Source organism: Schistocerca cancellata, chromosome 7, assembly GCF_023864275.1.
Source record: "Schistocerca cancellata isolate TAMUIC-IGC-003103 chromosome 7, iqSchCanc2.1, whole genome shotgun sequence".
Classification (NCBI taxonomy): Eukaryota; Metazoa; Arthropoda; class Insecta; order Orthoptera; family Acrididae; genus Schistocerca; species Schistocerca cancellata.
The window spans coordinates 32441404-32453774 of record NC_064632.1 but is presented as its reverse complement, the minus strand read 5'-3'; the positions used below and the strand labels follow the sequence as shown (position 1 = coordinate 32453774).

The 12371-nt window shown below is 40.7% G+C and overlaps 1 protein-coding gene across 1 annotated transcript in view; it reads left to right on the top strand.

The window, feature by feature from the left end:
* The window catches only part of LOC126092486 (transmembrane protein 68), a 120202-nt gene that overhangs the window by 53745 nt on the left and 54086 nt on the right, over window positions 1–12371 (top strand). Inside the window, exons 3-4 of the mRNA XM_049908104.1 lie at window positions 372–466; window positions 4778–4945. Of these exons, the coding sequence (XP_049764061.1) occupies window positions 372–466; window positions 4778–4945 (263 nt within the window). The remainder of the gene's footprint in view (window positions 1–371; window positions 467–4777; window positions 4946–12371) is intronic.

Genomic DNA, 12371 nt, shown 5'->3' with positions numbered 1-12371 from the left:
ACTCTCCTCTAACCTCTCCCCCCGCCCCCTCATCTCTCTCTCTCTCTCTCTCTCTCTCTCTCTCTCTCTCTCTCTCTCCCTCCCCCCCCCTCTCTCCCCCCTCTCTCCCCCCCTCCCCCCCCCCCTCTCTCTCTCTTCCTCCCTCTCCCCCCCTCTCTCCCTCCCTCTCTCTCCCTCCCGCTCCAGTAATTTAGTTTGGTTGTTTGTGTGTGTGTGTGTGTGTGTGTGTGTGTGTGTGGGGGGGGGGGGGGGGGGTGCATGCATGCATTATTGATTGTGTGCTAGAAAAGACAAGTTCTCTTTCTTTCTTTCAGCTCCTTTTATTACTGTTAGAATTTTTCAGTTGAACATGGTGTGCATGAAAATTACAGGGAACGTCTTCGACATGCATACGAGACAGACTTCTGGGATGGTGCTCGGAAAACAATTGCTGCCTTATGGGACGCCCATGGCTGGCTTTGGCATGGTAGATAACACTTGATACCATAAATTCTTCTCATGTAAACATGTAATTTTGAATATTTTTGTTGTAACCACAGTTCATATAAAATTAGAGGCAGCATAACTTAAGGTAGTACTTTACCTTTTTTGATTAAAAAAAATGTGGAAAACTGAGTGGAACATGCAAGGCAAGAGTTGGGTCTTGAGTCTGTCTGGGAAAAATTTTTGATCAGTTCATAACAACATAACTTTAGTAACATCACGCACATTATAAGATAATAAAACTAAGAGATTAAAGAGGTAAGTACAAAGGAGAATGTTTCAGTTAGTTCACAGAATAGGAAATGAGTGTTTGTGAAGCAATTCAGTATCTGGGTCATTACTAGTAGAGGCAGCATGATAGACCTTTGTTATTGGCAATTGGAGAAAACTTTTCTGTCTCTGCTGTTGGCATTTCTACACAACACCCACTTGACATATTGTAATATTATGCGATGTGAGAATGTTGCTCAACAAAATTTATTTCTTTTACTATACAATCAAAAGCCTTGGCTTATGTCAAAAGTATTAGAGTTCATGTAGTGAGAACTGCATCAGCTGTGAGGCTTACATATTTGTATTTGCTGAGTAAACCATGCACAATTTCTGAGTTGCTCTTAGGGTTCTTTCTCTTTCACATATCTAAAAAAACTTATCTGACTTCCCACAAACAGCCACCAGGTGTTATATTGTAGAGCTTATAGAGTATACTGCATACATCCCCCCCCCCCCCCTTTCCTTTTCCATTCACAAAATGGTATGCAATAAGGAAGCCTGTTAACACTCCTGTGTATAATCTCAAATACCGCTAAGTTTACTGTAAAATGTAAATCTACATCCATATTGTGGAAACCACTATGAAGTGAAGTGCATGTATGTAGAGTAGATATAGAAAGGGTACTTCCCATTTTATCACTTGTTAGTGCTTGTTCCCATTCCATTTGTGTATTGAGTACAGGAAGAATGATAACTTACATGCTTTGTGCTTGGTGTAATTGGTCTAATGTGGTCTTTGCAGTCCCTACAATAGTGATACATAGAGGGTTGTTGTATAGTACTAAATCCTCAGTTAATACTGGTTCTCAAAATTTTGTAAGTAGGCTTTTGCAAGTTAGTTGTCATATGTATCCAAGTTTCTGAACTTCAGGTTTTTCTGCAACTCTGTAAGCTCTTCCATGGTCAAACTAATCTTCTTTGCATATGTTCAGTGTGGATGTGAGACTATTTACCATATGGTTACCAACCTGTAGAGGATTGAGGTGCAGACTGTGCGCAGCAGGATTTGTGTTGTTAGTAGTTGCCATTAGGCACCGATACTGGCAGAGCAACATAGGATTGAAAACGTAAGCATCAGTTTGCATTACAGTTGCAGAGTCAACATGGATCTGTACAAGGTGAGCAGGGCTTTACTTGTAAACTGTTTTATCAAAACAACAGCAATAGTGCTGCTACACAGAGGTAATCTTTCCACACTGGGGTTGAAGAACATGCTTCAGAAGTTCTAATGAACTGGTGATTTGGGAGTTGCTCCTGGGAGAGGCTGACAGCCAATTGCACCACAAATTATTGAAGAAGTTACAGTTTCCATGGCTGAGAATACTGGATGCAGTGTGCAACCTTCAAGCAGTGCATGGGCTGTGTCACAACAGCTTGACTTTCCATGGTCCACCATTGTTTGGGGCAGCAGCAGAGCAATCTCTAGTGTGCTTCCAGGCTGTCATGGGTGCAAATGGTTGCCATAGTGAGCAATGTTTGTAACATGGAATGTAAATATGGTACGCAGTTAACAGATGTTACCCTCTCATTAAATTAAAATGTGTTTCTTTCAATGATTTATTGGTTATCTCTCTTCTGCATGTTCTTCTTGAATGTTTCTACTAAGTTTCATTGTTCTATGATCACATGTTTGTCATGGGGACCCCATCAGGTAGCGGAAGTTTAATTATAACCACCCTGTACTTAATTATGCATAACTGCACATCTGCAAAAAAATCTGATATTACTATTAAAACTGCCTGTCAGGTACACTACTGCTCGTTAATTTCAATGAACCATGACAGCTATCTGATTTTTTAATATGAATTACAACAAAACATCATTTCTCCAAAAATATAATTGTATAAACTTAGACTGTGCAAGTCGAGGTTAGATATCAGCTATATTACAGAAAGGATAGATCAAAAAATGGAAAATCCAGGAAGTAATAATGACAATACTATGAAAAGGATATTTGCTACTCACAATAAATTGACACCACGAATCCTGCAGAGCTGTCCATAGATATGTAAGGGTATGAGGGGATGGAGATCTCTTCTGAACAGCACGTTGCAAGGCATCCCAGATATTCTCAATAATTATGTCTGGGGGAGTTTGGTGACCAGTGGAAGTGGTTAAACTTGGAAGAATGTTCCTGGAGCCACTCTGTAGCAATTCTGGACATGGTGTGTTGCATTTTCCTGCTGGAATTGCCCAAGTCTGTCGGAATGCGCAATGGACATGAGTGGATGCAGGTGATCAGACAGGATGCTTACGTACGTGCCACCTGTCAGTCATGTCTAGACATATTAGGGGTCCCATATCACTCCAACTACATGCACCCCACATCTTTAACAGAGCTTCCACCAGCTTGAACAGTCCCCTGCTGACATGAATGGTCCACACCTGTACACGTCCAACCACTCGATACAATTTTAAATGAGTCATCTGACCAGGGAACATTTTTCGAGTCATAAACAGTCCACTGGCGGTATTGACGGGTCCAGGCGAGGCGTAAAGCTTTGTGTCGTGCAGTCATTGAATGGCCCAGCATCGAAATATACAGCAATTTGCAGAAGGGTTGCACTTCCATCACGTTGAATGATTTTCTTCAGTCGTCGTTGGTCCCGCTCTTGAAGGACCTTTTTCCGGCTGCATCAGTGTCAGAGATTTGATGTTTTACCAGATTCCTGATATTCACAGTATGCTCTTGAAATGATTGTAGGGGAAAATCCCCAGTTGATTGCTACTTCAGAGATGCTGTGTCCCATCGCTTGTGCACCAACTATAACACCACATTTAAACTCACTTAAATCTTTGATAACCTGCCGTTGTAGCAGCAGTAACCAATCTAGCAACTGTACCAGACACTTCTTGTGTTATGTAGGCTTTGCTGACTGCAGTGCTGTATTCTGGCTGTTTACATATCTCTGTATTTGAATACGCATGCCTAAACTAGTTTCTTTGGCACTTCAGCGTATGAAACTTTTAAAATGATACATGCTAGGCAAATTGTCTTCATTGTTTTGTATGTTAGATGGTATCAACAAGTGATAATATATCAGCATAAATTTGCAAAGAAAAAGGAGGAGGCTTTATCGGTGAACAAGTGGTGGCATATTTGCTTGAAAAACACAGTAAATCAGCAGTAGTCACACTCCTCTAAGCCACAAAATACGGGACATGGCAAAGGCACTCGACATCCCTTTCAGCTAACCAAAATATGTAAGGTTTCAGTTACTAGAGACTCAGGAAATCCGAAGTCTTTTTTTTACCTAGATATACTGAATGAGTAAGAAAACTAAAAATACGTATTCAAAGCAATAATAACATTAAATAAGAAATATCTATTTCTAAGACCGTAGCCACAAGTATGTGATCAACCATAATTGGTATAGCCTCTAAAAACAGTTTACGTTCCACTGAAATATAAATATTAATAAAACTAAAACTCGTTTCACCAGTACAGAAGTAACCTATATTCGTCCTGGAAATTTTAAAATAATTATAGTAATTTTTATATTTCCAGATAGTACTGGAACTTATTTTGTGGGACTAATATCATTGTAGATTGCTGGAAATGCTTTTTATATATGAAAATTACCAAGCATGTCTATTGTCAGAACTCTAGATTGAATGGAAATCTGTACTCTCATCCATCTTCCCCTTTGCACTCAGACAACTGAGTTGGTAATCTTATCATGGGTCAGAGAAACACAGAACATAACAACTCCTCCCTCTTGTTGTACCACGCCATATAAAGCACCATAATATTTGGGTAAGCCATCAGTTTGAGAACATTAGTTATGCTTATGGTATCTGTACCTACAATTATATACAGCGTAGATGTATTTACAAATTGACATAGCAAGGTACATAGAGAAAAATGTTAAATTTCCTTACTATTCGTGTTATTTCTGTGTAATAAATATTTTTAAAAATGTAGTAAACCAGTATTTGCTTATTCTGTTAGGTAGCTATTATTTTACATACCTAAATTGCAGAAATATTTTGGAGTTAAATAATACTATTTTATTTCCAGGTTATGAAGTCAATGGAATGGATAACATCCCAGATGAATCACCTGCCTTAATTGTTTACTATCATGGTGCTATTCCTGTTGACTTGTATTATTTTATATCAAAGGCCTACCTTTTTAAGAATCGTCTTATACATACAGTCGCAGACAGGTTCCTCTTCAAAATACCAGGTGATTGCATTTCTTTGGCAAACGCTTACTTAATATTGGGGGCAGGTGTTAGTAAAAGGAATTTAGAGTGTAATGTGTACTTACATAGGCTACATTTAATGTGGCAAGAATGCTAGTTGTTGAAAAAGGGGGATAGCAGGGGAATACCACTTTCCGAGTTGAAATAAATAACTGCTGTTTTTCTTCTATTGGTAGCATAACAATCACATGTCCATGCTGATGTTTATGAAAGAATAACAGTTTGGTCCTTAGACTACTGGTTTCAGTCAGCAATGACCATCTTCAAATCTGCTTCAAAACATTGGAAACTAAATACAACTAGTCAACAGATTACATCTTAGAACAATAAAATATCCCCTAAAGAAAAATTACTATTTTCATGACTATCAAAGCATGCCTGTAAAATACAGGATGACAATTATTGAAGTATATGAAATAAAATCATCATAACTTCTGAAAGGTTTGCATTAGGGCGTTGAAACTGCAAGCTTGGCCGTGGGGCATAATGGGAATTAGTATGGTTTGTTTTAGCGATAAAACCCACTTTTGTTTGGATGGATTCATCAGTAACCAAAACTGACACATTTGGGGGACTGAGAATCTGCATTTTGCGATTAAGAAGTCTCTTCACCCTCAACGGGTGACTGTGGACTGTGTGGTGTGCAGTGTTCAGTCACAGAATAATTGGTGCAATATTCCTTGGTGGTGTGGTGACTACCGAACCGTATGTGTAGGTTTTGGAAGACGATTTCATTCCCATTATCCAAAGTGACGCTGGTATAGACAAGATGTGGTTCATGTGAGACAGAGCTCGACCCCCACCGAAGCAGGAGAGTGTTTGATATCCTGGAGGAACATGTTGGGGACCACATTCTGGCTCTGGAGTATCCACAGGCCACTGACATGGGCCTCAATTGGCCACCATATTCTCCGGATCAGAACACATATGACTCCTTTTTGTGGGGCTATATTAAAGACAAGGTGTACAGCAATAACCCCAAAACCATTGCTGAGCTGAAAACAGCCATTTAGGAGGTCATCAACAGCATTGATGTTCTGACACTTGAGTGGGCCATGCAGAATTTCATTATTTTTCTGCACCACATCATCGCCAATGATGTCAGGCATATCGAACATGTCATAACCTAAATCCGAATATCTGTAGTGATGTTTACGTTTTGAATAAAGTGTGTGCACACTGCAGTTTGTAACTAATTTACATTTTTTTCATATAATTCAATAATTGTCACCTTGTATGATGAGACAAACATATTTTATAACATGTCCTAATACACATATCAATACTCCTGAAGACAGACATTGACTGTAGATATTGTATCACAGACAACAGTCTCTTTGACTGTTGAGAGATGTCACTAAATCCACCCAAAGATGTAAACAATTGTGCATGAGCAGCGCCTATTGGACAGAGGGAGTCCAACAGCCGATCAGTTCCAGTCATTCCACCAGGAAGGATGTAGACAACTCATTTTGTCTGAAATTCAACCATACCTCAATGGTCAATACCATGGTTTGATCGCACCCGCATTGTTACTTTGTGCCAGAAAGGGCTCTCAGCAAGGGAAGTGTACAGGCATCTTGGAGTGAAACAAAGTGGTGTTATTCAGACATGGAGGAGATATGGAGAGAGAGGAACTGTCGATGACATGCGTCACTCAGGCAGCCCAAGAACTACTACTGTAGTGGATGACCGCTACCTTTGAATTATGGCTTGGAGGAACCCTGACAGCAATGATATCATGCTGTATAATGCTTTTTGTGCAGCCGCAGGACATAGTGTTAAGACTCAAACTGTGCTCAATATGCTGCATGATGAACAATTTCACTCCCGATGTCCATGGTGAGGTCCATCTTTGCAACCACGACACCGTGCAGCACGGTACAGGTGGGCCCGACAACATGCAAATGGACCACTCAGGATTAGCATCAAGTTCTCTTCATCAATGAGTGTTGCATATTCCTTCAACCAGACAATCGTCAGAAAAGTGTTTGTGGGCAATCCAGTCAGGCTGAATGCCTTACACACTCTGTCCAACGAGTGCAGCAAGGTGGAGGGAGGTTCCCTGCTGTTTTGGAGTGGCATTATGCGAAGCCGACGTATGCCGCTGGTGGTCATGGAGGGTGCCATAACGGCTCTATGGTACGTGAATGCCATCCTCTGACCGATAGTGCAACCATATCGGCAGCATATTGGTGAGGCATTCGTCTTCATGGAAGTGCACATCTTGTGAATAACTTCCTACAGGATAACGACATTGCTCAACTAATGTGGCCAGCCTGCCTGGGATAGATTGAAAAGAGCTGTTTATGGACAACATGACCTACCAACCACTTTGAGGGATCTATGCCAATTCACAGTTGATTAGTGGGACAATCTGGACCAATGGTGCCTTTACGAACTTGTGGATAGTATGCCACGACAAATACAGGCATGCATCAATGCAAGAGGACATGCTGCTGGGTATTAGAGGTACTGATGTGTACAGCAGTGTGGACCACCCCCTCTGAAGGTCTCGCTTTATGGTGGTACAACATGCAATGTGTGGTTTTCACGAGCAATAAAAAGGGCGGAAAAGATGTTTATGTTGATCTTTATTCCAATTTTCTGTACAGGTTCTGGAACTCTGAGAACTGAGGTGATGCAAAACTTTTTTGGGGTGTGTGTGTGTGTGTAATAAAGCCGTAGTGACAGTGTCACAAAATATATTCAAAATCAGCATAATATCATCACACATATGTAAAATATTATGTAAACTAGGCCACAGTTCTGGCAAAGCCACACTGCCTCTATCACTACTGATCATAACAGACTGCATATAGTAGCCACAACATATGTTTATGGCTCATTAGATGTCACTACTCTAAGTCTACACATATTCGTCAGTTATAAAGATTGTACAGTATTTAAGAAATAAAGAGTACAATAGTAAAGTCTGTATTGGGCTTGCCAAATGTATAAGTTATTACAGTGGATGAAGTGTAATAATTAAAAACTCAAAGTTAAATTTAAAATTGTTAAAAGGAAATGGTTAAGTGATAATATATGACTCGGAGATGTTCTGGTGGCCATTTTAGATAAGAATAATGAGATACACAATCAAATGCTCATAGAGTTCATTAAATAACATAAACTTGATAGAATAACTAAGGAAAGAAGCGAAAAAGGATGAAAACAAAAGACTAAAGTTAATGATCAGCGACATCTTTTAGCGCAGCCGCCCGAACGCAGCTTAGGCTAGAAGCCGGAGTAACTTAACCACCAGAGAGCCTCATATACCCTGTGACATGCCACTGCAAGAAAAGTATAATAAAATATTGTAACAGTTGCTTAATACAAATAGCTTGTTAATGAAATGTATTATATAAAAGAAGAAGGGAAAATCAAATGCAAGAGTAAAATGAAAGATGGTAGAAAATGGAGCAAATAAGTGATGCACTTTATGCTATGTAACAACAGGGCAAGATACACATGCGAGAGGCATTCAGTCATTAATAAAGCAATGTAGGCATCAGGTACAAGATCACATTGCCTAGCGAGCACTTTCGCCGGCTCCTGTGACCATGTCGCAATTTGTTAGAATAACAGTTAACTTCATTTAAACAAAAATGGAAATCGGGCACTACTCATCTGCAGCTGATTGGTTTGTGGCACATACAATGAGCTGACAAGTCATTGGATAGTTTATGCACATATATAGTTGGCAGTAGTATTGCACATGCTAGGTATAAAAGGACAGTGCATTGGCGGAGCTATTATTTGTACTTAGGTGATTCGTGTGAAAAGGTTTCAATGGGATTATGACCGCACAAGTGGAATTAACAGTGAATGGTAGTTAGAGCTAGAGGGATATTCCATTTCGAGAATGATTATGTAATCCTGCAAGATACACAGTATCTAAAGTGTGCCAAGAATACCAGGCATTACCTCTCACCATTGACAATGCAGTGGCTGATGGCCTTAACGGAAAGCAGCAGCGTTTGCATGGAGTTGTCGATGTTAACAGACAAGTGACACAGTGCAAAATAACAACAGAAGTCAATGTGGGATGTATGATGACCATACCCATTAGGATGGTGTGGCTACCTTTGGCATTAATAGTGGTGCAGGTGTCTGCTAACAGCACAAAATAGCCTACAGCACCTGTCATGAGCTCATGACCGTATCGGTTCGGCCCTAGACAACTGGAAAATCGTGGGCTGGTCAGACGAGTTCCAGTTTCAGCTGATATGAGCTGACAGTAGTATTTGAGTGTTGTGCAGAGCCCATGAAGCCATGCACCTAAGTCATCAACAAGGCACTGTGCAAGCTGGTGGTGGCTTCATAATGGTGTGGGCTGTGTTTACGTGGAATGGACTGGGTCTTCTGAGCCAACTGAACCGACCATTGACAGGAAATAGTTTTGTTTGGTTACTTGGAAACCATCTGCAGCTATTCAGAGACTTCATGTTCCCAAACAACTATGGAATTTTTATGTATGAGCAAAATTTCACCAGGCCATAAATGTTTGAAGTTGGTTTAGAGAACATTCTGGACAATTTGAGCAAACGATTTGGCCACCCATATCGCCCAACATGAATCCCATTCAACATTTATGGGTCATAATCGAGAGACTGGTTTGTGCAAAAAATTCTGTAACAACTTTTGCAGTTGTGGCCGGCTATGGAGGCAGCGTTGCTCAATATTCCTGCAGGGGACTTCCAACGACTTGTTGAGTCTATGCCACATAGAGTTGCTGCACTGTGCCAGGCAAAAGAAGGTCTGACACAATATTAGGCTTTATCTTATGACTTTTGTCACCTCAGTGTAACTGGAATCTTTGCACCATTTAGAAGTCTTTAACTGTGAATAGTAATCTTTTTTGATACATAAGCTTACCTATATTCACCCATTAAAAAACCAGCTTGATAATGATACTTTTGGTAACAGTCACCATACATCTTCATGAGTAATGATACTTCTAAAAGAGATTTATAACTCTATATTAGAAAATGAATAACAAAATTAATATGGGGAGAGTAACATGCTTTACGTCTTTCCATAGTATTGCTTTATTATGACAAACATTTCTGGTAATCTTACGGTTTTTTAACCAGGATGCCAGGCTGGTATGTGTTAATAATTGAATGATTTTACATGACTCTGACTTCTAATACAAATGTTGATAAACAAAACTGATTGCGCTTTTACATACTTTAGTTATAAGAAATAATCTTAAAGACATTGACGTCTCATAAGTACCATAGCACTCTGGCTATTCTTTCATTTTATAATAGGGTTTTTTGTCTTAAAGTTAATTTTGTTGAAGTTACATTCTGATTACTTAAAAATCTTACTTTCATAGAGCTGTACTCCACACATTGATCCACTACAGGTGAATGTTTGCCTTTCCCTTATTTCATGTTTAAAGTTCATTATACTACTTTCACCCAATTCCTAAGATACATCCTTTTCTCCTATTAAATCACCTTTCCTTCTTTTCCCTTCCAACGTAGTGTGTCTCTACACATCCTCCAACCTATCCCCCATTATATTTACACAGTTATAGGGCCTGCCTTCTTGGTACACTTATCCTATATATTATCATATATTATGAAAGATTTCTACTCACTATATAGAGGAGATGAGTCACAGACAGGCACAACAAAAATACTGCTATTCATGTGAACTTTCAGTCAAAAGACCTACTTATAATGAAGAGTGCGCGCGCGCGTGCACACATTCACACCTCGCAGACACATGACCACTGTCTCTCACCATTGAGGCTGGACTGCGAGCAACTGCATCTGATGGGAGCAGCAATCTGGGTGATGGGGATAAGGAGCAGGTTGGGGTGGGGTGGGAAGGGGAAGAGATAGCATTATAATGGTGAAGGGAGGCATAGTGCTGTTTATGGGAACATGCAGGGATGGGGTGGGGACAGGATAGGGCTGCTAGATGTTGTCTGGAGGTTTGAGGGGGAGGGAGGGGGGGGGAAGCATAAAAGGAGTGAAGTAGAGGAGGGGCTCGAGGAAAGACACAGACAAATTAGCGGGTGTGTTGGTGGAATAGAAGGCTGTGTAGTGCTAGAGTGGGAACAGGGAAGGGGATAGGTGTATGAAGGACAGGGACTAGTGAAAGTTGAGTCCACGGGTGTTACTGTAACTTGGGATATACACTATATGATCAAAAGTATCTGTAACCCCCAAAAACATATGTTTTTCATATTAGGTGCACTGTGCTTCCACCTACTACCAGCTACTCCATATCAGTGACCTCAGTAGTCATTAGACATTGTGAGAGAGCAGAATGGGGTGCTTCGCTGGACTCATGGACTTCGAATGTGGTCAGGTGATTGGGTATCACTTGTCATACATTTGTACATGAGATTTCCACACTCCTAAACAGCCCTAGGTCCACTGCTTCCAATGTGATAATGAAGTGGAAACGTGAAAGGACACGTACAGCACAAAAGCGTACAGGCTAACATTGTCTGTTGACTGACAGAGACCGCCAAGAGTTGAAGAGGGTCGTAATGTGTAATAGGCAGACATCTATCCAGACCATAACATAGGGATCCCAAACTGCATCAGGACCCCCCGCAAGTACTATGACAGTAGGCGTGAGGTGAGAAAACTTGGATTTCATGGTCGAGCTGCTGCTCATAAGCCACACATCACACTGGTAAATGCCAAATGACACCTTGCTTGGTGTAAGGAGCGTAAACATTGGATGATTGAACAGTGGAAAAACGTTGTGTCGAGTGACAAATCATGGTACACAATGTGGCGATCAGAGGGCAAGGTGTGGGTATGGTGAATGCCGGGTAAACATAATCTGCCAGCGTGTGTAGTGCCAACAGGAAAATTTTGAAGGTGGTGGTGTTATTGTGTGGTCATGTTTTTCATGGAGGGGGCTTGACCACTTATTGTTTTGCTTGACTCTATAACAACACAGGCCTACATTGATGTTTTAAGCACCTTCTTGCTTCCCACTGTTGAAGAGCAATTCAGGATGTCAGTTGCATCTTTCAACATGATTGAGCACCTGTTCATAATGCGCCACCTGTGGCAGAGTGGTTACATGGCAATAACATCCCTGTAATGGACTGGCCTGCACAGAATCCTGACCTGAATCCTAAAGAACACCTTCGGGATGTTTTGGAACACAGATTTCATGCCAGGCCTCATCGACAGACATCGATACCCCTTCTCAGGGCAGCACTTGTGAAGAATGGACTGTCATTCCCCAAGATAACTTCGAGCACCTGATTGAATGTATGTCTGCGAGAGTGGAAACTTTCATCAAGGCTAAGGGTGGACCAACACCATACTGAATTCCAGCATTACCAGTGGAGGTCACCACGAACTTGTAAGTCATTTTCAGCCAGGTGTCCGGATACTTTTGATCAAATAGTGTATTGCAGGG